Source organism: Parasteatoda tepidariorum, chromosome 4, assembly GCF_982258835.1.
Source record: "Parasteatoda tepidariorum strain Cologne lab strain chromosome 4, Ptep-v5.0, whole genome shotgun sequence".
Lineage (NCBI taxonomy): Eukaryota > Metazoa > Arthropoda > Arachnida > Araneae > Theridiidae > Parasteatoda > Parasteatoda tepidariorum.
The window spans coordinates 118,958,591-118,985,582 of record NC_141758.1 but is presented as its reverse complement, the minus strand read 5'-3'; the positions used below and the strand labels follow the sequence as shown (position 1 = coordinate 118,985,582).

General features: G+C 29.9%; 1 protein-coding gene and 1 long non-coding RNA gene across 5 annotated transcripts in view; both read left to right on the top strand.

The window, feature by feature from the left end:
• The window catches only part of LOC107452874 (suppressor of lurcher protein 1), a 47,243-nt gene that overhangs the window by 15,817 nt on the left and 4,434 nt on the right, over window positions 1-26,992 (top strand). For 3 of the 4 annotated variants that reach the window (XM_071182876.2, XM_043044270.3, XM_071182875.2), the window contains 5 exons: window positions 5,506-5,707; window positions 11,453-11,643; window positions 14,036-14,074; window positions 14,844-15,015; window positions 23,351-23,550. In XM_071182876.2, coding sequence (XP_071038977.1) covers window positions 5,506-5,707; window positions 11,453-11,643; window positions 14,036-14,074; window positions 14,844-15,015; window positions 23,351-23,550 — 804 coding nt within the window. The remainder of the gene's footprint in view (window positions 1-5,505; window positions 5,708-11,452; window positions 11,644-14,035; window positions 14,075-14,843; window positions 15,016-23,350; window positions 23,551-26,992) is intronic. The other variant, XM_071182874.2, reaches the window with a different exon arrangement.
• Window positions 17,939-20,761, top strand: LOC147812644 (uncharacterized). Its single transcript, XR_015433339.1, has 2 exons — window positions 17,939-18,018; window positions 20,241-20,761. It is a non-coding gene; the product is annotated as an uncharacterized LOC147812644 (long non-coding RNA).

Below are 26,992 nucleotides of genomic sequence, written 5' to 3'. Positions count from 1 at the left end.
ACAATCAATATATCCATAAAGTTATTTTTTAAGCATTTTTGCTCACACTATTTTATAAACCATAAAATAAATTAAATAAGGAATTTCCTCGGACAGTTTCATTAGTGTGACTATTATTAAAAATTTATTCATTGATTATTTACTCAAAAAATTACGAAAGCATTGTGATTTGATGCAGTTTCTTGCTGGGAACTAAGCATGACGTGGAACAGCATTCTTTTTTAAAATTGATTTATTATAAAAATTTAATTCTATATAGGTTGTTATAGAACTACGATTTTAACACTATTTTTTTTAAAAAATATTTATTTGCTATAGAACTACGATTTTAACACTATTTATTTTTAAATATTTATTTTAGAATTCTTGACAAAAATAGCATATAAAAAGGAAATACACAAGTGATCTTAACGTAATATTTTTTAAAAAGAAAATTATTAAAAATTGGCAAACAGCAAATGTAGCATAAAAACAATCGAAAGCAATTCCTTTTTACGAAGATTGAAAAGTGTTCCTTTTTGTTGTTGTTGGAAACCTTTATTCAGTTTCTTGCAATAATTAAATTTTATTTTAATTTCTCATTTGCGCTCTGATGAATTATGATAATCTTTCATCTAATTTTAATCACCTTTCTTTTTAATCTTAATTAAATATTTAACTTTCGACACAAATTTTAAAACTGATTGAGAGGGATGTTTTTGGAACAACCTGTGTTGGGTGTTTCTAGTGGAACAGTTGGAGCTCGATTGTTCGTTAACAAATAATTCAGTTATGAAATAAAACTAAGGAAATTTAACATAACATCTTGAAGTGATCTTTGATTGAGGTATAATCTAATTTATGGTTTGAGAGAGCCTAAATTTATTCTTAATTCCCTTCTGGTAGGCAATTCTTCATGGAATAAAAATATACACAGAACTTTTTAATATTATGTAGTGATATACTTTTTAATATTATATAGTGATATACTTTTCAGTGAATTATGTACAGTGCGCAAAAAAATACGCTGAATTACCCTAAATAACTTTTGAATCAAATAATTCACGTTTTACAGCTCAATCTTAATGGTTCGAGGGAGTTCTCTCAAATATGCTACTAATTAGCGCAGACGATATTTTAAGTTACGAAATCAGACACAAAAATAACTTTTTTCTCTGAATAAATATACCTTTTTTTCCGACGGATTTCTGACCCCAAAATATAGGAGCAATCTGGGAAATATGGTCCCAATATTACTTGGTCAGAGGAGCAGTCGGAAAGTTTGGACTCCTTAATGTTAATATTACTTTTTGCGTATTGCCGCAATATCTCGAGAACTTTTTAAGCGAATTTTAAAATTTTTGCACACTATGAATTATAAAATTCGTTTCTCCAAAAATAATGCCATGCAAAATAAAATTTTTAGTAAATATTTGTTATTTTATTCCATATTAGTCAAAAAAAGTTTTTTTTAATTGTAAGGTATACAAATTTTTACATAATTTCAAAAAATGCCATTTCAAGTGAAAAATGCAAAATTTACGCAGAATCGGTCGAATATATCCTGAGAAATCTAATTCTGAAAAAATCGTAATTTTAAAATTCAATTCGTCAGGAACTATTCGATTGATTTCACTCAAATTTTATATTCACAATGTAAAATTAAATTTTTTAAAATGATTCAAAAAAGATTTTATGCCTCACAATTCAAAATTTTTGCGACTATTGTTAAATTAAATAATACTGAAAGTTTTATTTTGCATGAAATTATCTTTAAACAAACGAATTAATAATTTAGATCAAATTGTTTTCAGTTCTTCTTAAAAGTTCTCGAGATGTGACGAAATTCGCAAAGAGTAAAATTAAGATTAAGGGGTCCAAACTTAGGACCGCTCTCCTGATCAAACTATTGGAACCATATTTCACAGATTGCAGTTTCCTCCTATATTTTGGTAGTAAGAAACCTGAATCCATCGAAAAAAAAGTTAAGTTTATTCAGAGAAAGTACGTTTTGTGTCTGATCTCTTAAATTAAATATCGTCTGATATCTATTTGAGATCTCCCCCTCGAACGATTAAGATTGAGTCTTAGAATGTGAAGATCCGATCATTAAATCAAAAAATATCCACAGTAGTCCATTTTTTATTTTGCGCTCTGTACACTGAATCTTTTCATAGGAAAGAATATCTTGAACTTAAAATTTTTTTATTTTTTGATACATAGAAAATTCCAGATTTGTCTTATAAAATTGCATTCATACATATAGACATTTTAACTCACGAATTCAAATGCCACATTTATCAAAGAATTTTATTTTAAGAATTTATTACATTAAATTAAGAATTAAAATGTTCTTTCTATTTAAGAATTAAAATGATTTAATTAAGAACTAATTTTTTTATTATCTATAAATGGAATCTATCTATACACGTGCGTGTTCTGATTTTTATTGAAAATTATCCATAAAATTAAATATAGGTGAAACTGTATGCAAAACTATTTGCTGACGAATATTATTAACGGAGTTGGCAAGTTTTTGACACCTGACGGTTTTTACCGGTTTATACCATGGTTTTTACCGTCATGTCAAAAACCCCTTTGTCAAAAACGTCAAAAACTGTCAAAAACCCATAGTTTTGATAAAACTGTATTTTAATTTGAGTTTAACTGCTTATTATTTAAAATTAATTCATTTTTGGGCAATAAAATTAGAAAAAAAGTTGTTAAAGAATATTTAAGAACAGATTTTTGCACTTTCCCAACATGATTATATCAAATCATACTATTTGAAGTAAAATATTGGGATGCTAAAAAATTTTTTAAACATTTCCAAGCATCATTTTGTTTGGCATATTACATTACTGAAAAGTGTCAAGTCATTCCTGACGTAGAGTTTGTCAGTAGTTACAAGTTTTGAAAGTTTTGTTTAGCTTATTTCTAATATTTAAGGAATGCCAAATTTTAAATTCTTCTTTCTAGTTCCTGAATTTATTAATAGTTCCAAGTTTGTTTGTTTGTTTGTTTATTTCTAACAATTGAGAAGTGCAAAATTTCGAATCCTTTGCAAATCAAGCTACTATAATGATAAAAGTTAAGTATCACTATTTTCGATTAGTATGTTACAATATTTCTGTATGAATGTATATCCTTCTATAAGAATACTTGTATATAGTTGCAAAATCAATAGCAATCATTTACAACATTCATTTATAAAGGCAATTAAGTGAAAATAATATATTGTCCACTATATGCCGTAAATTAAAGAAAACAGTAGGTTTTTGACGGTTTTTACCACTGTCATGTCAAAAACCAGTTTTTTACGGCAAAAACCCAACCCTGATTATTAACCATTTATTTTTGTTGAGTGTTTTTAGATATGCTATATGAGTAAATATAAATAAATGACATTTTTTTTTTTGGTCTAAATTAATTCAACTGACAAATAGGGTTTGCATATGGGTGGGCTTGAATGGAGCTGAAATAACTGAATATATTGGCTTAGATAGAAATAACTATGGTTATACAGTCAAACCCTGCTATAATGAACGCGGTTTATAGTGAACGAAATGTTCGCTCCCATGTCTTGCTATATACATATAATATCATTTTTTGTGGATATAGTGAACCAAAAGATGAGAGGAAATTGGTTATTGTGAACTTTTTTCTGCCTTCGACTGATTTTTTCCTTCTTCATTTTTTTTGGTCACTTTGAAATTTCTACATAAAATACATATACCCATTTTTAAAACCATCTATTGAGCAGAATATAGCCATAAGCATTTTTTCTTGTTTGCTACTTCTATCTCAATTTCCCATCCGTAAATGTTTTGTACGCAAGACGTAGAGTCATAAAAAATAAAAGTGAACCCATTTTTGTGACTACATATTGCTTTTTAATCATTTTTGTATTTCCTTTTTTTTTGGTCATCTATTTAAATAATGTGTCATAAAAGGGAGCAGTTCGGAAAAATGAGTTAAAATTGTTTGCAGTACGAATATAGTGAAGTTCCGGTTATAGTGAACCGAAACTTCGGTCCCTTGAAGGTTCACTGTAGCGGGGTTTGACAGTATTTATATTATCGTTATGAAGACTTTGAGTCTTTACTTATAGAGTGAGCCCTTCAACGTAATTACGGGATAGCCTGGTCGGTAGGGCGCTGGGCCCATATCCAAGAGGTCGTGGGTTCGATCCTCGCTGGCCGAAGACTCCCCGTGTAGTAAATGGTGACTGATGCACGTTAAATCTGTCGAGTCTCAAAGTCCTCCATGTTCCCACAACAAATCAATACCTCTGGGGGTACTGATCCAGGAGTTTCCTTGTCTTCTGGATTGGTTCAAAATGACAAGGCTACGGAGTTGAACGTAAGTAGTCGTAAACCCATGAAATTGGGTCGGCTGTTCAACGACGGTTATAAAATAAAAACAAATCACACGCAAGAATGTAGTCATGTAGCTTTAATTTTGATTTTTAAAGAAGATTAAAAAATAAATAAAAAAAAAGTTGTGATCGCCATTACGCATTACGATGACTGGTTACCCATTGACCAAATGCTTTGTGTTTCTGAATTGTCCCCGTTCAACGTCACACCATTCATGGGTTGCAAAAACTGTCTCCAGTGATGTTTGTCTTCGGATTGATCCTGCCCTATGTACGTGTTTCAAAATACTTTTTCTTCCTCAGCATTCATATTCATATTATAATCACCGTCAAGAAAGTAATTATACGTTAATAATAAAGAAGAATGTAAAAATATACTGTAAATTATTATTATGTAAATACATTAAGAAAGCCTGCTGGTGAAAATAAAAAGAGCAACGCATGCGCACTGTTTACTATTACTCTTGAGCACAGTTGAAAAATGTATGGACGTCATCCAATCCAAACCAAGACCCATTAGGCCAGACTAGGCCATGGCCTGGGGCCCCCAATAATTAGGGGCCCCTTAAAATGGATTTTTTGAAAATAAATTTTAAAAAATTAAGAAAAATAATGATTTTTAAAAAAAAAATCAATTTCAAATATATATTAATAAAATACGATAATTTTTTTTATCTAATGTTAATCATATTTATTTATTACTTATTAAAATTTAATTTATTTTTTATTTTAAATATGCTTTCTTAAATGAAAAGATAGATAAAAACTTTTATATTTGAATAAATAAAAAATATGCAAGAAAAACAAATTTAATCTAAGGGTCCCAAAATTTTGGAATGGCCTAGGGCCCCGCGTACGTTTAATCCAGCTTTGACCAAGACCCAATGTTGCCAATGGGTAATAACTGATAAAACTTTGCACAAAACAAAACTGTAAAGTTTTGGTCAAGATGTTTTTCTACTGTGGTCAAAACTTTTGAGCTCTGAAACTTACAAGAGAAATTCTTTTTTTCTTTCACTGAATTTAATTTAAAATATTTACAGTAATAATTCTTTTCTTAATTGAAATGAAGGCATTTTAATTAAGAGATATGGCAAGACTCTGTTTAACGTCATATTTATGTAGTTGTTCTTTCTTGTTTTTATTAGCTCCCACCTCTTCATGTAGTCAAGAAATCAACAGCACAATATTTAAAAATGGAACATTTACGAGTCCCAATTATCCCGAACCTTATCCACCCAACATATACTGCGTCTATAAATTCATCGGAAAAGCAAAAGAACGACTCCAGATAAGTTTCACTGACTTCGATCTCTACCTGCCCCCCAACCCTGACGAACCTCCAAAAGAGTGAGTACCTCAAGATTATTGTGTTTTAAATGGATGATTTTATTTAAGAAATGATGACACCATTTTTTAAAAGCAAAAGAAGAATTTTATTTTTAATGAAGGTAATGCTGACAAAAATAATCTATATATATATATATATATATATATATATATATATATATATATATATATATATATATATATATATATATATATATATATATATATATATATATATATATATAGCTATATATATATATATATATATATATATATATATATATATATATATATATATATATATATATATATATATATATATATATATAGCTATATATATATATATATATATATATATATATATATATATATATATATATATATATATATATATATATATATATATATATACAGGGTGTCTCAGTTAAGTGTACTTCTAAGAGGGGTAGAGGGCATCCTGACGACTCGAAATCATATAGCAATGTGGGGTCGGAAATGCTTTCCTGAAGCGGTGACGTACACAGAAGTACCATAAAGAAATGAGACCCTAAGTGAAAAATCGCTATAATAATACATTGAAAAAATTATATGGCCTCCTCGGTCACCCGACCTATCATGTCTTGATTTCTGGAGTCATATGAAACTCTGGTTTATGACACCCCTGTTGATAATGCTGGATGCAAGAATCGCAGTAGCTGCCTGCGAGATATGCCTGGAGTATTGCAGAATGTTCGAATGTCCATGCGCCTGAGATGTGAGGTGTACATTGTAGCCAGTGGCAGAAACTTCGAACACTTACTTTGGCCCATGTACCATATAATTTTTTCAATGTATTATTATAGCGATTTTTCACTTACGGTCTCTTTTCATTATGGTGCTTCTGTGTACGTCACCGCTTCAGGATAGCATTTCCGACCCCACATTGCTATATGATTTCGAGTCGTCTGGATGCCCCCTACCCCTCTTAGAAGTTCTGAAACGCTTAACTGAGACACCCTGTATATATATATATATATATATATATATATATATATATATATATATATATATATATATATATATATATATATATATATATATATATATATATATATATATATATATATATATATATATATATGTTACCGTTAAAGTATATAATGCAGTTATTTCATAGAATACCTAGTTATTCCATGAAATAACTGATCGTGTCCGTTAAAGTGTGTAATAAGTTATTAATTTGACACTTTAACTAGTTACTCTATGAAATAACTAGGTATTCTATAAATTAACTAATGAGAGACAGTTAAAGTGTAAAATAAACAATTTATCTAAAATGAAATAACTAGGTATTCTATAAATAAACTAATGATAGACAATTAAAATGAAAAAGAAACAATTTATCTAATTTATGCAGCGTATAAATGTTATTTATGGAAACAAACCATAAAATCATTTGTTACAACAAGGATTACTAGAATGACACTTGGAATTACAAAGAACATTATTTCTAAAACAAAAACTTTTTTTGTTGACACACTGGGTTTTACACGAACATTTTTTAAATCCCTGACCAGTACCTAAACTTTGAGCTGTAGCATATAGATTATTTTACACTTTAACGGGTTGCAGATCGTTATTCTATGAAATAACTAGTTAAACCATGAAATACAAGAGAGTTTTACACTTTAACGGACACGATCAGTTATTTCATGTAATAACTAGGTATTCTATAAAATAACGGATTTCATACTTTAACGGTAACATATGTATATATATTATATCTAAGCATATTTTATTTTTATAACCTAATTTAACTATTAACTATTCCTAATTAAAAATTGTTAGTATCTGTACATTTTTGTATCAGTTCATACAAAAAAGTACAAACGCTAACATGGCACATGGCTCCGTTGCCAAAAGTAGCAAATAAAAATCATTTAACTGTTTTAATGGTTGAGATGTTTTAAAAATCGTTTGGGTTTTTCTTTTATCGTGCACGCCCTCAGTTTCTTTTTACTTATTAATTTTTTTAAAGAAAGCTGAGGCATTTGCATCAGCAACTCTTGTTATTTGAATTTTATTATAACTGGTGCAAATTGTTCTGCATGCGAGTCCAACTTGTATAAAACCATGATTTCAGAGTTGCTTAAGAGTTTGTTTTCTCACACGTGCGAATGGGAGGGGGGGGGGAGCACTGTAAAGAGAACACAGTAAAAAAATAGTCCCCAGGAAGGAAAAAAAAGCCGAACCCGTAATGCAAAACACAGCTCAAAAATACGAATTTGTTAAAAAAGAAAGTTTATTAATATGTAAAAATTGGTTTGCAGTTTGCGGAAAAAACTTCCAAATCTTTTTTTAAATTAAATTATTAGAAATTTTAAGAAATTCAATAATCTTCTTAATTCCAATAATTTCACCTAACCAATTGTGTTGTTACAGTGCGCAAATAAAATTTAAAAAATTGTCTCAAAATAGAAATAGTTTTATTCATAATTTTTGACTTGACCCCTTTCAGAAATTACTGTTACATTAATTTTTGACACATTAAATATGATAACACTATTATAGAAATATAAATTTTCAAATCAGTTGTAAAATTTGCGTAGTTTTACGTACAAAGTAGTGATATTGTGTGTAATAAATGAGTGATGATTTTAACTTACTGCGTCAAGCTTAAAAAGGATTTTTTCGATGTTATTTTTTCCTGATTTTTTTTCTTCGCGTTGTTAATTTTGTTTTCTGAAAATTATGCTATTTAAAATATTACTCATAGTCAACAAACAAGAGATTTGCATTGTGTTCATACTTATAAGATTGTTGTTATTTAAATAAAAAAAAAGTTTTGTTTCTATAGAATAGGGAGGATGTCCCCATCAGCTTTTGTGGGGATGGTTAGCTGGTAAATGGTCACATAAATTTGACATTAAATCAATTTGATTACAACATATTAAAGAAGATTGCTATGTTCCCACATTGAAAACTGCACATTTTGTAATATGCTACTTGGTGGTCCGGGCTAGCCTGTTTGGTAAGGCACGGGCCCATGTCCAACAGTTAGTGGGTTCGATCCCCGCTTACCGAAGACTCCCCGTGTTGTAAATGGTGACTGATGCAAGGTTAAATCTGTCGGGTCACAAAGTCCTCCATGTTACCATACTAAATCAATACCCCTTTGGGTACTGAAATTTTAATTGAAAGATTGTAAGCTGCATCATACACCCGCTTCGGATTCCCTAGTTCATACATGAAATATGATTTGAATGCTAGGCTTTTTTTCAAATTTTACACGAATAGTGAATGAATCATTTATAGTGCGTGGAAGACAGTCTACGGTCTTGTGCAAATTATTGGGCACGTTGACAATAAATCCTTTTATTCCTAACTGCTGATCAACACCCAATTCTCGTATTTGCATGAAAGGGATTCGGAGAGTCACAATTCGCTCTTCTGTAGGGTTCAATTCTCTCAACCGCTTTGGTACTATTGTGAGGGACGGGCTTCATGCTTGCGTTTGTGGACGGAATCCTTTTCCTTTTCCGTTTGTGTGATAAGGTAACTTCTGATCCAGGAGTTACCTTGTCTTCTAGATTGGTTCACAATTACAAGGTTATAAATGTGCTACATGATGGCTCAGAGGATAGAGCGTTTGCTTTCCAATGAGGCGAACCGTGTTCGAATCCCAGCAATAGCTGGTCGATACGAATTCCGCATCCGGTTTGCACCGACCACAGTGCTGGCGTAAAATATCCTTAATGCTGGATAGATCATGGGTTAGAGTCCCCTTGCCGTCAGGCTAACAGTGGGAAGTCTTCCTGTCCATGTAACGCTTATGCTGGTTAGTTCCATCAAAAAGTCCTCCACGAAAAGCAAATTTCTTCCAATACTTGATTCAAGAGTTCCCTCGTCTTCTGATACAGGCTCAAAATTACAAGGCTATGGAGTTGAACATTAGTAGTCGTAAACCCAAAATAAGATCGACTGTTCAATGAAATAAAATAAAATAATTTTTTTAGAAATGTCTTCTTTTAATAGAGTTTGGTGCTGCATTTCAGTGCCGAAAGCATACCAAGTATTTTCGTTTGATTGATAATTCTCTAGTTCGGGTAATTTCCTAATTTTAATGATTTCTTATGACATATTTACTGTAATAAAAACAACGGAAAACTGATTTCAACTTAATATTATAATTTTGCTCTGCATAATATTCAATTTTTCAGTTTCTACATTCATTTATAGTTTTGGCACCCTAAATAGTAATTATTATATCTACATCTTTAAACTTTTTAGAAATTGTTCATTTTTATCTTGATAATAAATACACATATCAAATTTATTTATAATTAAAGCTTTAACAAATCTTTTAATGTTATTTCTTTGTGTAAATTCTCTTTTTATAACTCATTATTCAAAACGTTCTCAAAGTTCACATCCGGTGATTTAATTCTAATTCCTCACACTTTTCACAAAATATTCTAACCTATCAGAATCGTCCCCTGTTAGACACGTGATTACTTGAGATATTTAAAATCCCTCAAGTAAAAACAGCATTCACCAGAAGAATCATCGGCACGCATAATGTTTTTTTTACCTTTAATGAAGCATGTATATATAAAAAGCAACACAATTTTAAGGATTCAATTCATTATGAACTGTTCTATGGTTATGTATTGCAATTTTTTCAACAAGTCTGACTAACTCATTTCAAATGGTAAAATACAAATATTTAAGTTATATCATATTTCAATTTTAAAAAAAAGGTTAGTTTTGAATTGAGGCAATTTTTTACCCTCAATTTCCACAACTATGTTGAAACATTTATCTATGAGGATATTTTCTGTAACGAAAACGGGCAATTCGGTTATTTTTCCTTTAGTGTGAAAATGCATTTTTATTAAAAAAAAAATTTATTTTGTTAATTATTTTTTTCTTTTTTAAGAAGAAATGTGTTGTCATTTTATATTATAACCGTCATTGGACAACCGACCCCATTCTGGTTTTACGATTACTAATGCTCAACTCCGTAACCTTGTAATTTTTTTGAACTCAACCCAGAAGGCAAGGGAACTCCTGGGTGAGTACCCAAAGTGGTATTGATTTGTTATGGAAACGTGGAGGACCTTGTGACCCAGACAGATTTAACGTGCACTAGTCACCATTTAATACACGGGGATTCTTCGGCTGACTAGATTCGAACTCCCGCTCTCTTGAATGCGAGTTCAACTCCCTACCAACCAGACTATCACGGCTCTTAATGTGTTGTCATTTTATATCTTATTTTATATTCGTCGTTGAACAGCCTACCCAATTTTAGGTTTACGACTACTAATATTCTACTCCGTAGCCTTGTAATTTTGAACACAACCCAGAAGACATGGAAACTCCTGTATCGCCAGAGGTATAATTTGTTATAAGAACATGGAGGGCTTTGTGACCCGACATATTTAACGTGCATCCGTCACCATTTACTACAAGGGGAGCCTTCGACCGGCGGGTATCGAGCCCACGACCTCTTGGACAAGGGCCCAGTGCCCTACCAACCAGGTTATCCCGGCCCAATGGGTTGTCATTGGAGACTACGAAGATTTGTTTTTCCTTTAACGAAAAAAAAAAATGAAATCGAGAAGCATTATAAGCGCTGCATGTTCTTCTGATTTATGGCAGTCGGTCGGATGCCCCAAATGTGTTTTCGCTAAAGAAAAATCCCATAAGGAAGATTTTGTTTCCAGTTGACAGTTATCGTTACTCTCAACAAACAACCTAAAAGAAAGATTGTTAATTTTTCAGTTGTGAGGCTGTGGATGCGGTGATGATTTTCATAACGATCCGCGGTCGCCGAGAGAGGCTGAATAACTTCTGCGGAAACAAGCTTCCGGCTCAGTTAATGTCTAACGGACCCACAATGGAACTAGAATTTAGATCCTATCATTTCACCTCTCAAGTAAAAGGTTTCAGATCCATCTACCGTTTTGTTACAGGTAAGAACACTTTTGAGAACAGTTATGGTATGCAGTGTGAATTCTGTAAGAATCAATTCAAACCCCTTTAATTTAATCTAAATATTTAGTTTTTTTCCCCGTATATTTTAAGAATGTCTCTAGAATTGGGAAAGAAATCCACATAAATTTTAAATTTTCCGATTTTATGAAGAACCAATTTAAAATAGTTTTGCAAACTTGGCGAGATACCTGAATACATATCTAATTATTTAAGAGTTGAATATCTAGTTATTTAACTTCGTTTAGTATCTGTCAACTACATAATTTGTATTTAGGCATGAAAATAACCAATGAGCCAAGCCGAATAGTGGAAAGAAAATGAATGTTTAGTAACATTTTGGGGATGGCTACTACAACAATTGCAAAATGAGTTTTCTTCTCTGGTGAATAAAATATTTGGTCTATGAGAAACAATTAAAAACTTATTGTGAGACTACTTTGGTTTGTCTTAACGTGGTGAATGCAGCTTAGTTGCAGTGGAATCTAATTTTAAAAAAAATCCCAATAGAACTCATCTGTAATAGGAAAATTGGAAATTTCGCTTCTTAAAATAACTATTGTACTAGCCATTTCCAAAATGTTAAATACATATTAGTTTAATTGAAATTTATCTAATATCTATTATCAATCAATATCTAGTATCAATTTAATACATATTTTTTTAAAAACATTATGTTAAAAACTAAAAAAAGTATAATATTTTTATTACAAATTTCGTTACTTTTTTGGCTTGGTTAGCCGGGAGCAAAAAAATGCTACGATTTTTTTTCATTTATTTTATTTAATAATTTATGAACATCTATTTTGTTAAGTGTTTAAGAAAATAATAAAAATAAAATTCAGATTATACTTTTATTAGAAATATTATGTTAAAATACTAAGCTTTTTACCATTCGACTAAAGTGTGTTTAATCATGTGGAAGGTGCAGCAAATACTACACTAAATAGACACAGATTAGAAACTGATGCTATATGGTTAGTCATTTATCACAGCTATGAATTTGTGTTACGATAAATAAATTGATTGGGTTTATAAACGACACTCTAGCCTTATATTGTTTACTTAATTTTGCCTGACTTTATGATAAAATATATCTTTGTAAATTAAAAGAATTTGATGCTTACTCTACATACAAAATTAACCAAATTTGAAAAAAAAAGAAAAAAAGAAAACATTATTGATTTAAGAAAATTAACTTAATATGAAAAATCTGCCTTTCAATATGAAGAATTTTTTTCATCAGTACTTTTTATTTTACACTTCCAAATCGCTCAAATATATTTTTTTGTTTTGTTTATAAATTAGGAATTATTTGTGAAAACTCTTTTTTTTTGATTAATGGCGGTCACTTGGATCTATTTCCCATTTTCCTCAGAAATGCCAGAATTGCTACTCTCTTATCGTTACCCAGTGAGCACTTATGGCTAAGCCACGGCGGTGGAGCAGCGTCGCCCACGTCATGCAACCACAAACCCGTTTATAGGGCGGGTTACATTCACACAGAAGAAAGGACATGGAACACAGAGAGAGAGAGAAAAAGAAACATCCATGCCCTGAGCGGGATTCGAACCCGCAACCATTGGCTCCGCAGTCAGTCGCGCTAACCACTCGGTTATCTGGTCGGCTGTGAAAACTTAATTTTTAGATAAAACTTTTGTCAAAGAATTTTAAATTAATAAACTTGTTTTGCAAAATAAAATGATCAAATATTATGAATTTATTTATACTCTGTATTCCATAGTTTTTGAGTAATTTTAACGATAAATTATTGGATGTAAAGCATAAATTTACTCTTTATTTAAGATCATCAAATTTAGTAAGATCAAGTTCTTAAAGGATTAAGATGTCTCTCCGATATCCAATAAAAATTTCTCAACAAATATCCAAACAACACATACAATTGATATTTAATAGATATCAATGATATCCTTTAGATATCAATGCTGCAGGCTGGATATTTCATGTGGATATCTGTCAGATGTCTCTTGGATATACAGCTTATGTCCCAACATCCAAATATCTGCGGGGGGAGTTGTTTTCGACAATGTAAACCTTCGTCTATGAAAAGGTACCCCAACATAGAATAGAGTTAACATGTCTTTTATACTATAGTGAATTGGAATTGTGTTTTTTTTTTTTTTTTTTTTTTTTTTTTTTTGTAGTGGTAGACACTCTACATATCTGTTGAACTGCACACGTGCAATTTTTGGATTTCCGACGGATATTCAGATATTTTGGAGATCTCTGTTGGATTTGAGAATATCCAGGTTTTCAAGACATAACTCAAAGATGTTTTTGATGTTATTTGCTATTATAAATCTTCATTTATTTATTTTGAGTATAACTCACATCTCCTGTATTTTGTTTCAGATTTTGGGATCTCAGGTACGAGGGCGGAGGGTTCATCAGGTAAGAACTTTGTATTTTTTTTTCTTTGGCCGATTTTTAAAATTTTAAGCCATCCAAGTGCGGGCTCAAAATAGAGTTTTATATTATACCGTTCGTTCCAACTACAATTCACAATAGCATATTAAATTGTTATCGATAGAGACACATTTAGTGTCCAACAAAAAGAAATGAAATCTTTTGATTTAAAACACATATCCAGAGGGACTTAATGTTTCGAACCAAGTTTTTGGGAAGAAAATGAAGTCATTATTCATGGAAGGGCATTAACAGAACAGTGTCGGAGTAATTTTTAACTCGTTATAAGCATCCAATTTCTTTCATATTAACATTTTGGACTATGACTCGTCGTGCATATTATCGCGATCTTTTACTGAAACTTGTCTAAATCTTATAAAATAATAGTCAGGACTGAACCATTTATTGAATTAACCCATTTGAGCTGGAATTTTTTTATATGATGTGACGCAAAAAAAAAAAGTATTTAAGTAACTTAAAGTTAATTAACATTCTGAATTATGTAGAGAAACATAGCTTAACTTCAGTGCTAAGTATAAAACAATGTACTGAAGCATCGCGATGACGATACATCATGATGCAAAAATCTTAACATGGCTCAGCACTAAGTCACTATTCCATGCTTCCGAAATTGTTTCCTTCGTTAAATCCGAGAAATAGAAGGGAGAAGAAAAAAAATGCTCTCTAAAAAGTATATTCATATATAGCATTGTATGAAGCTCGTTCTACTTTTGAAATGTGTATTTTGTTCCAGAAGAATGCCGTTTCATATTTCGCAGTGAAGACAGGGGTAATGGAACTTTCAATTCACCGAATTATCCCGGGTTCTACCCCAGAGACACGGAATGCCACTACACATTCATTGGAAAAGACAAAGAGAGAGTTCACATTACTTTCGCATACTTTGATGTAGATGGTATACCTCCGTAAGTACGCTTGCTTCCTATCAATTACCTATCACTTTCTTTTTCTGGGTTGGGGTTTTGGACGTCCTGAACTGGTTTTAGACAGGACACATGGGTTTTACTGGCTTAAAGTGTCCAAAACCTTGAACATTTTTAAAAGGTAAAAATTTTATATGTGTGACCATTGTACACATAATTACATATATTAATAATTACTTTATATTAAGTAAATATATTAATAAATACTTTTACTTTAAATTATTAAAGGAAAATAATATACTGTAATATAACAGGAAAATATTAATAACTTTTGAAGTTGCACAATTCTCCTAATAACAAAAGTGAATACCTTATCCTTTAAACATACTTTTAATACTGATAAATTATGTTTTTGCATAAGGATAAATGATGCAATATTAAAAATAATAATAAACTTTTTTAATAAAACATAAACTTATCTTCATTTTGTTTCTTGTTCCAAAACTTCGCATTAATTTTTTAAAATTGTGACATAATTTGAACAAAAGGGTTTTGGATAGTTTTGGACTGGATTAATCCATTCTGACCTAAACCTTGCCAACTCTTTTTTTTTTCTTTTTTTTTGTCTATTTAGCTTTAATCTGTGGATCAAAATAAACTTCAAATCGGTAGATTGAATAAAGGTCAGATGTTGGAAATTTGTATTTTTCGGTAGTGGCGTCTTTTCAGCTTTGTTCATTAACCTTCTTTGAAGTTACCTCCAAAAGTATCACAGCTCCTTATTTTAAACAAATTTCTTTAATCCGTATCAACTTAAATCTGATTCGTAATCTAACTTAACAGCTTCCCTGATTATTCCGAGTTAACTCGGATTATGTATATATTGAAAACATTTATTACCCCGAGAAAACTTGTGTAGCTGAATAAGTTAGTATGTTTTTTTTTATCACGTTTTTACTCGGTTGGAAGCACACAAAAAAATTATAATAATTTGTGGTGATTGGAAGTTTGCCAAGTTTTGTTTGGGAGTTATGCAGTTTGATTGTGGTACTGTACACGTATTTTGTGTGATTGTATATACGATGGTTCCTGAATTTTCATAGAGAAAAAAAAAAGAGTTACAAAAAAATGGCATATCACTTCACTGACGTTTGGAAACTATCACTTTTGTGTTGTCCCTTGCTTTAAAAACTATCACACGAAGACTAATATTTAATTTTTTTCTTTTGTCCGAGATAACTAACTCGTGATAGTTAACTGATGGCAAATTAAATGTTTTTTACACATTAAAAAAAAATTAAAATTTCAACTTAAAACTTGTGTATTATGTTTTGTTTTAGTTTCTTATATTTATTAATGAAATAAAAAAAAAAATGCTGATTTTTTGCTGGTAAGGGAAAATGGTAAGAGAAGGGATTAACTTTAAAAGACTAAGAATCAGGTGTTCAGGCTGAAATTTTCCGTCTCTCTCATGCTGCAGATTCAAACAAAAAATATTGTTTATTAATGAATGCTTTTCCTAACACCTTCTTTTCAATTCACACACACAGAGAGTTTTTAGGACAGTTAGTAATTACAAAACTAAATTTCGTGAATACTTTCAACAATTGCCATACCTGCCAACTTTTACGCATTTGGCGTAAAATTTCATTTTTATATTTAAAGTGGTAGTAAATACATACTATTTTTTCTTTTATAAACTAAATTTTTAAATGATTTTCATCACCACTATTCTTGAAAAAATTAAGCATATATATTAATATGTGTTACCAACATGGCAGGCAGCTTAAGCTTTTTCAAATACAACGTATTTTTTTGCTAAAAATTGAAATTTTTATTCCATTTTAATACCACTGGGAAAAATCATAGTGGAAGCGATTAAAAGTTGGCAGGTATGCAATTCCCATTTTTTATATTTTTTACCCTAAATCCACTGTTATTTTGCGAAACCCAAACAGACAGTTGAATTTACGTATGGAATCTAGTCTACATCTGAATTTGCCTTTTGTGTTGGCTGAAAAGAACAAATAATAAAAAAAAAATTTTTTTTTAAAATTCAATTCCTACTTAAGTCAACAAAGAAATTTTTTATTTTAGTTACTTTTCATTAAATAATTAAAAAAAAATTTCTCTCTCTTAAAAAAATAACTTTAATGAATGAATTAATATTTCAATAAACTGCATTAACAACAAGTATCATCCACTGCAAGTTCAAAGAAACTGTATTTGAAGTTGAGTGAATGAATAAAAAGTATTTTATTAACGATTGAAAATTTGAACAAGATATAGAGAGAGTGGGAACTAATTAATAGGAATTGGAAGAAAAAAAGAAAAAAAAAAGGCGCGGATATCACACAACTATAAAAGTATAAATATGGTAATGTAGACCACACGTGCTACCTCGCAATGTTCTTTATCGAATTTATCTCACCCAGCGAATATAAAATAATTAAATGTGTACAATAAACTATTTTTTTGTTCAAATAGAGCTGGGAAATATAGGGAAAACGTAAACTAACTGTAGGAATGGAATAAAATAAAGCTGAATTATGGTATAGTTGAAATGTGAATGACTTAGAATTGATAATACCCAGGTAGCAAAAAGATATGATCTAATATTAGAAAGATGTAATATAATACTGCCGTGCTAGAAAACGCAATCCTTTTGAATCTCATCTTGTAATATTAGAGCTAATATTATATAAAATTAAAAAGTATTCGATCTAACATTCGAACTTTCAAAATTATCATCTATTTCATTACTTTTGGTCCAGCGCGACATTTTTGCGAAAGGTTATCCCATATTATTAATAAATAAACATTTATTTATGAAAGAAAACGATAAATTAAATATTACTTAAAATATCATTTTCAGCCAATGCTATTTTATGGCAGATAATATGAGTGGTAGTTTGCGAACGATTAAACTCGAAAAACTTTTTCAACTGTTTCTGTTGAGTTGTCTGCTGCTCCTTCTGCTTGTTTACAAGACGACAAGATGGCGATCTTGTTTCCGCTCATGAGCTTTCGTTTCTACTATTTAAGGTATTTATAATTTAGTAGTTTTTTGTAAACTTTATAAATGTCAATGATGGCTACATGATAAATTAGTATCGTAGTTATGTAGGTAATGTTTTTTCCTTGAGTTAAAAATCAGCTAGAAAAGTAATTTAAAGCACGATATGTTTGAGATTGTAGATGTTGTAGAAACATTCAGTGTACCTACTTAATAAACTTCACTGCTAAATTAAAACATTTAAGAATTAATTTATTGATCACGTATTCAATAAGGTCAGTAAATATTTTATATTGTGATTATTATTGTTCATTCGTAGTTGTTGACTTCTTTGTTGAAACGTATTGTCTAGCTGTTAGTAATAAGCACTGTTTTTCTGCAAAAATGAAAAAGGCAAAAGTAATGGTCTGTAAATAAATTAGCCGTGTTAAGAAATATATATCTATATATAACCTGCTACTTTTAGCGCAGTTAAAACCATTATATTGTAGAATGTTTAATACAAACAATATTACTAGCATATAAAAATTTCATGATTAAAATATTGTACAACAATCAATTAAGCATTTTTCTTTAAATATAGACTGATTTTTATTTGAATATAGGCTAATCTGTATGTTTTTGATGTATCATTATTTATATTAATTTGTAAATGATTAAAAAATGAGCAATAATATGGTCTATTCAAAATGGTGATTATGGTGAATGTAGAGCTTTGATTAAATTATATTTTTTAAATAAATTCCTGTTAGAAACAATCTAATGCTGTAAAAATTTAGTTAAACTATAAGAAAAAAATATTTGACAAATGCTGGGTATGCATACTGACTTTTAAAGAATGCTATGTCAAAATATTTGGGGGAACTATATTTTATATATTTACAACTTTGAATTATGTGAATTGTTAGAGAATTCTCCTTCTATATGATTTTTTCAACCATGAATTGATGATTTTAAATTCTCATAGTATCTTTTTACATTGATGTTCTTTTACATTAATCAGATTTTAAATTATACAATGGAAGAAAATAAGCAATTGTTTATTTAACACTTTTCACCACTTTTTTAAATATAAATAATAAGTAATGTAATTGGTTCAAAATTTGCTTGTAAAACAATGTTTGCTAAGTAATTTAACCCTGACTAAGTTTTTCTGCAACAATGAAAAAGATAAAAATAGTTGTCTGTAAACAAATTAGCCAAGTTAAAACAATTAGAAAATTAATGATCTGCTACTTTTAGCACCATTACATTCTAGAATGTTTAACATTCAATACAAACAATATTGTTACTGTATTAAAATTTCATGTCTAAAATATTGTAAAAAAAAGAATTAAACATTTTTATTTAAATTTCTTGGAGATATTTCAGTATCGTGATCTGTCCCGCCAACTGCAATCGCCAAATAGATTTTAAACTTGCAATTTTTTTTAAAAAAATATGTATATGTTTGCCCGGAGTTATACCTTTCGAGTTTGTCCTATTCTGTAATGTTTCTTTTGTTAATAAATATTTATTAAATAATTATTACAATAATAATTAGTCTAATAAATAATTATTGTTTAATGAAGTTTTTAAATAAATTTCTATTAGTGAGTGCTTATGAGATCTGAGATTAAAAATTTAACTAAACAATAAAATATAAATATTATGCATATTGACTTTTAAAGAACGTTATGTAAACATATTAATAGGGAGGGCAAAATATAATTAATATATATATTACAACTTTGAAATGTGTGAATTGTTAAAGAATTCTCATTCTACCTGTGTTTTTCAGCCATAAATTGATGATTTTGAATTCTCATAGTATCTTTTTACATTTATGTACTTATACGATTTTTAAAATAAGCATTTGTTTATTTAATATTTTTCTGCACTCTTTTTGTTGATTTGCCACATAGCGAGTAGTTATTTTCTGTTCTAATAAAAGAAGTTGAAAGGTTTTGCAATTTGATTTTTTTTTTATTTTTTAAATATATGATAGTTTGCTTGGGAGTGCTTATGAGCTAAATTCTTTTTGTTGATCTCCTTCTCACACTGTTATTTTTTGTGTGACACTAAAGAAATTTTTTTTACGCTGGTATCGATACCGCAATTAAACCATTTAATTTTATTGTAAAGGATATTACAATTTCTGAAAAACATTTTCAAATTAAATAATTAAAGTATCAAATAAATATTCATTGTTTAATAGTTATAATTTTTTTTTCCATTGCAAAATCTGATGTATTTTCTTTTTAAATTTCAGTATAGCTTTTCAACTTCAAGGAAATCTACTATCAAGACACTACAAATGGAAATGGCACACTCTGATGGAATATTAAGTTCGATCCTTACTGCGAATGATTTTAACAGTGATTATTCAGCAAGGACCACTTTAAATCTACCATTTAAGTCATCATGTTGAAGAAAGATGCTGTCATGTTGAAGTTTGGAGAAAGAGGGAAACTTGTGAAGTTCATCCCTGTTTTTTTGTGGTGCATACAAAAACTGTTGCTGAATTTTTCATAAAAGCATTTAACGACCACTTGGAAATATATTTTCAAGCAAATATAGACTAATAATTAGAACTCAAACTGTATCAAACAGTTTAAAGTTATGAAAAGAAAATGATTTTATCAATAACAATTAAGTATTTTTAACTTTTGTTTTACCACAAAGTTGTCAACGTTAATTTTGAACAATAAAGGTAATGTATTACATTTACAATTGGATGAAATTTATATTACAGTCTGTTTTGTTTTTAAATAAAAGTATTATGCTGTGAAATAGTTATATTTATTATGGATTTCTTTTTTCTTAATTACTGTAACAGTTGAATATTTAAAAAAAATTTTTTTTTAATCTTTTGGTATGATATCGGAAGCAATTTTTTTTAATGCTGATTTTAAAGTATAACTGAAACTCTTGAGGATTTTCATCATCAACATTGAGTTTATTATTTTAATTTTGGAAATTTTCACATAATTATTTATTTGAAATTTGAGACAAGAATTTATGCTTTTTTATTTTTATCATGTTTAAAATCATATTATTGTAAAATAATTATAGTCGTGAAAAGTTCTTTTGACTGAATAACATTTATATCATGATTAAAATTCCTAAAAGAATATTGCTCAAACTTTCATCTTTAAGGTCTTGTATAATCTTTGTGAAAACGTGTAGAATTGCATCTCCTTTTTTTTCTTCTTCTTAAAGTCTCCTTCAAGACATTTGCCTATAATGTTATGTTTGTTTTTACTATGTTCATGAAGCATAAACTCTTATCAGCGAAATACAAACAAGGAATTAGTTGATTTTAAAGAAAAATTTTGTGATAGCAGGGTTTTGAAAAAGTAACTGATGGCAGTCAAATTTGGATCAATACAAAAGCAACTTATATAGTAAAAAAGTATGTTATGTTTTTTCGTCTCATTCTTGTATGCAATTAAATGTTTGTGAAAATTTAATTCTGATAAAATACAATATTTACTAATTTTTTTTTTTGGTCTTGACATATAAATGTTATCTAAACTTCAAGTAAATAAAAGTACATAGTACCTTTAACTAATTATTGAATCGTTAAAAATCTATTTATAGTTGTATGAGTAAAATTATGTAAAATTATTTTTACATTACAAAAAATAATTGCAAATTTTTTTAATTAAAATTCATAAAAGCTCTTTTTGTTTCCACTCCCTGATAATATTTCTACAGGTGCCCTTAGGTTTTGTTTCTTGTGTTTCGTAAGTAAAATTTCAGATTGTAAAAGGATAAAGTTACGTAAGTATTTCTCTGTTTAATTTCAATGATAGAAGTGAAATAATTTATGCAAGTAAGTAATTTGAATAATTTTCAATTTTCTTTATTGTGTCAGTTATTACAAAAAATAACAATTTAAAAATTTGAGATATAATTTTATTTTAATATTTTTGGAAATGAATAACTTAGTTATATACTAGTAGAAAAAAAAATTCAGGTAAATTTTCAACTCAATTTAAATGTAAATTTAACTTAGCAATTATGTAGTGTGGTTTTCTTAATTTACAATTTCAGAATATAAATAATGATTGATAATTGTAAAATTACAAATGGCTTAAATTACAAATTTTAAAATATATTGCAAACTAACAAATTCAATTGAGCTTTTGATAAAATAGGCTCTTTTTTTTAAAAAAAAAAAATTAAGAGTACATTTTAAATTGGGACTTGAAAATTATTAATGATATAAAATTTGCTTTAATACCCATTGTATGAAGAAATGAAAAAAAAAATATCAATAAAAGTTGTAACAAAATATTTCCTAATTAAGTTTGAAATATTAAAAAAAATCAGCTGAACATAAGATATACTTTGGAGTAAAGAGGAGAAAAATGGAAGGTAGCAGAATTTGCTAATATAACTTTATTTAGTATTTCTGTATTGATAAGTAAATAATGCATGGAATGACATAAAACTATTGTTCTATGTTTTAGTGCTTCACAACAATACAGAAAATTAAGTAAAATTATATCGCCGAATTATTCTACTACCATCCATATCTTCCTCTTGCTTACTCCAAAAAAATAAAAAGCAAAGCAAAATAATATCAGAAAATACAAAATCTAATATTATATAGCATCAAAACTAATGCAAAATAATATTATGGCGAACGCTAGATAATATTAGTTTGCATAGAATCTAATATTATATAAGGCTGAGCAAACAGCGACCTTTTGTATCTTTCTAATATTAGAGGTTATGTAAGATAACGTTAGATTTTACCTATTTTTTGATGTTAGCTAATATTCGGTGCTACTTGGGTACTTTTAATATTTCCTTATACAGTACAGAACCCGTTATCCGGAATTCAGAAAACCGAAAAACCGGAACGAAATTCGATAAATCCCCCCCTTTTTTTAAATTTTTTTTTTCTTCTCCTCATAAGATTTTAGGATTTTCCTTTCTTTTTTGAAAGATGTTTACCTTACCATCATTTTGGAAATAATCATTAGTGTATTACTTCATCGTTTTTTCTTCTTTTCAAGATTATTTCCGAATTTTTTTTTATTTTTTAGTTGGGTTTAACAATAAAAAAACGACTTTTTGCAGCGATTCAGAAAACCGGAAAAATCAGTCATAGAGATGGTCCCGATCGTTCCGGATAATCGGTTCCCTACTGTTGTTGAATTTGGTTATTTTTATTTTCAGTATGATGGGAACTTGAGGCATTTTTTTTTATAAACGTACATCCTTTTAATAATTTGTTCAATATATAATTAAGAGGAAAAATGTTATGCACAATGAAACAAACTTATTTTTAGAAAAAAATAAATAAGTCTATTCTAATGCAGTATTAAAGGATGTTCTATATTCTTTGGGGGGAAAAAACCCCCACAGGTGCCTGAGTGAGACGGCGAGTGACTATGTAGAGTTCTCGAATTACAAGACAGTTGACAGAAAGCTTGCAAGACACTGTGGAATCCAGAAACCTAAACTGATTGAATCAGATGCAGATTTTTTCAGAGTCGTCTTCAGTTCGAACGACAAGTTCGATGCGACGGGATTCGAGGCATTCTATCAATTCCGTAAACAAGTGGGTGAGTGAAAATGAATTGCAATGTTCTATTTTCAGGGCACACATTTTCCTGGTATAGGGATGGGATTGGTCAAAAGGCAAAAAAGCTGAATTTCCATTTGAGTGCAATTGTTTAATAATGAATTCCAGAAAATTTAAGATAATAAATAACTATGTGTTGACATAAAATTGTGTGCTAATTTATTAATATATGAATGATTACATCACTACTTAACATTTAGTAAAAAGTAAAATTACAAATTGAAAAAATAAAGCTAGAAATTATATTTTTCTTCAGTTCACATAAAGGAGGCAATTATTACTTGAGAAACTGCCTGGTTTAGCAAATTAAAACTACTGAGAACATTCCCTTTCTCTTAATAAATACTGTTCTGTGATTTATAACAAATATATCAGTAGACATGACTTTTTAAATTATTTAGAAAAGAAAGTAAACTTTTACAATTGGAATCACTATGTTTATATTATAATCAAACCCTGTGAAACATATCAATAACTGTGAAGTAGAAACATATAGTAACTCTTTAGCATACAAAAATTGCTATTTCAATTTGAAAAATTACATGAAAATCAACAACTGTTTAGATAATTATATTTCATCTGATAAGAATTTAGCATTTTATAGAAAGAAAAAGCAGCATTACTTTTTAAATTTAGGATTCTGGTGTTGAGTTAATTAACTCGTTTTCTAAAAAGAATTGAATCACTTTCTAAGTGATTGCTTTTATTTGCAATATCTTTTATGTTTGCTATATCTTTTTATTTTTTATTTTTACTTAATTTGCTGCAAATGCTTCATGTTTCACAAAAACAAGCTAAAAAATCCTTTAACAAGGTCAAATTGCTCGTAATGCAGCTTGTGAATGAGAGGGGAAAGAGATGGGTGATTAATTTAGTCATTAGCCCACCTTTTAACATCTTTTGACAAATCCTATATTTTCTTTCTTTACCTGTCTGTGTCACATTCTTCTTTGCAAGCACAGAATGTAAGTTATGAATATATATACTCTTCCAGTTTCGCTGATGTTGTAATGCCTATACATGCTAATAATTGTCGATAGAAACACAATCACCTTTATAACAACGAATTCAAGAAAAAAAACTTACTACTTACATTACAAGAATCGCGATAATTGATTTTAAAATCGCGCGTGAATGCAAATAGCGATCTTGGATTTTTAAAGTCGTGTAAATATGAATCACGATTATGGATTTTGAAATCAAGTGAATATGAAACTCGATATTCGATTTTAAAAGTTAGAAAATACAAATTGCGTTATAGAATTTTTAGATCGCGTAAATGCGAATCACGATGCATAATTTTTAGATCGTGTGAATGTGAATCCCAATGCTTTATTTTGAAATCGCGTGAAAATACGAAAATCAATGTTTGATATTATAACCGCGTGAACAAATCACGACATTCGATTTTAAACTCGCTTGAATATGAATCGCTACCTAGGTTTTTAAAAATGCGTAAATACAAATCGTGATATTGGATTTTTAAATCTCGTAAGGGGCCGTTCAAAAAGTCCGTACATCCCGAAGGGGGGGAGGGGATTTGCTATTTTATACGGTTTTGTACGATGGGGAGGGGGGGGGGGGAGGTATTATACAAAGTACGTACATTATAAGCATACACCAAAGATAAAAGTTAGGTGTTATTGTTTAAATAATTAGAATGAATAAGTTATTTTAAATAAATATTTTATTTAAAACATAATTAGTTTAATTTTTATGAAAAAGGGGGGTAGACTAATAAAATGTAAGTACTCTAAGGGGGGAAGAGGGTTAAAATTTCTCCATTTTTGTGTACGTACTTTTGTTGTTGTTAATTTACGTCGCACTAGAGCTGCACGATGGGCTATTGGCGACGGTCTGGGAAACATCCCGGAGGATGATCCGAAGACAAGCCATCACAATTTTGATCCTCTGCGGAGGGGATGGCACCCCCGCTTCGGTAGCCCGACGACCTGCGCGTGAAGTCGAGCACTTTACGGTAGCACAGTTTAACGAGGACCCATACCGCACACCCTCGGTCCCTGCGCAGACTGATCCAAGTGGTCACCCACCCGCACACTGACCGTAGCCAGTGATGCTTGACTTCGGTGATCTGCCGGGAACCGTGTCTTAACGATCAGTCCACTGCGGGACACGTACTTTTTGAACGGCCCCTAAATAAGAATTTTGCAATGTACGATATTCAAATCGCAATGCGCAACTTTTAAATCACGTAAATACGAAAAGATATGAGGAAATCCGCTAAAAAGGGGAAAAATCTCATTCCTGATGTTAAAAAGTTTTTTGAATAAATGTATGCTAATTACTGCAGATTTCTTTAACCCCTTGACAGTGTAGCCCAGTTCGGACAACTACTACATTTACAGTATTTGTGATGCCCCAACTGATTTTGGGCAGGAGAAAAATTAACGTTTCTATTTCCTTAATCCACTATTTCCCTAATAGATGGCATTAGTGGTCCTAGTTTTTCACTGATTATGACTTCAGTTGAGGAGGGAAATGTGGATGGGACTTTTGGGATTTACCACACTGTAAAAGATTTGTAAAATTTATGCATTGAAAATCATATTGTGTTTTTATATTATATTATAATATTCAACTTCAAAATTTTGTTTAATTTGCTCTAAATAAATAAGATGTGTGTGTAATCCATTACTTTTTTATGTGTATGTAAAATTTATAAACACGGTAGTTATTGCATCTATAATTTTATTTTTGTAATAAAAAAACCATTTTCAAACTTTTATAATAATATAAAAAACAAAATTAAACAACAAATATTTTTTCTCAATTTTCGGTCCATTTTTCTGAAATATATGTCACTGTTAGGGTTAACTAAACATAGCGATTCCTCATATATTACGAGGAAATCTAGAAAATGTCGATGAATTAAAGTTCATTTCACTTCCTTTCGTTGTCTCAGAAAACTTGTATATTTGATTTCTAGAGATCGATCGATTTCGTTCAAATTTTGTCATTTAAAATTACGCATCTTAGAATTCAAACTTTTTACGAATAATTAAAAAACAAAAACAAAATAACACAGATTGTGAGCTAAAATTTTTCAATTTGCTCAAAAAGCTCGTGACTTATTGCGAATTACGCAAAAAGTGATTTGAACGCTCTGTCTAAAACATTTTTCAAATGTCTTCGGTCCCGCAGTGGACTGATCATTAAGACACGGTTCTCAGCAGATCACCGAAGTCAAGCATCACTGGCTACGGTCAGTGTGCGGGTGGGTGACCACTTGGATCAGTCTGCGTAGGGACCGAGGGTGTGCGGTATGGGTCCTCGTTAAACTGTGCTACCGTAAAGTGCTCGACTTCGCGCGCAGATCGTCGGGCTACCAAAGCGGGGGTGCCATCCCCTCCGCAGAGGATCAAAATTGTGATGGCATGTCTTCGGATCATCCTCCGGGATGT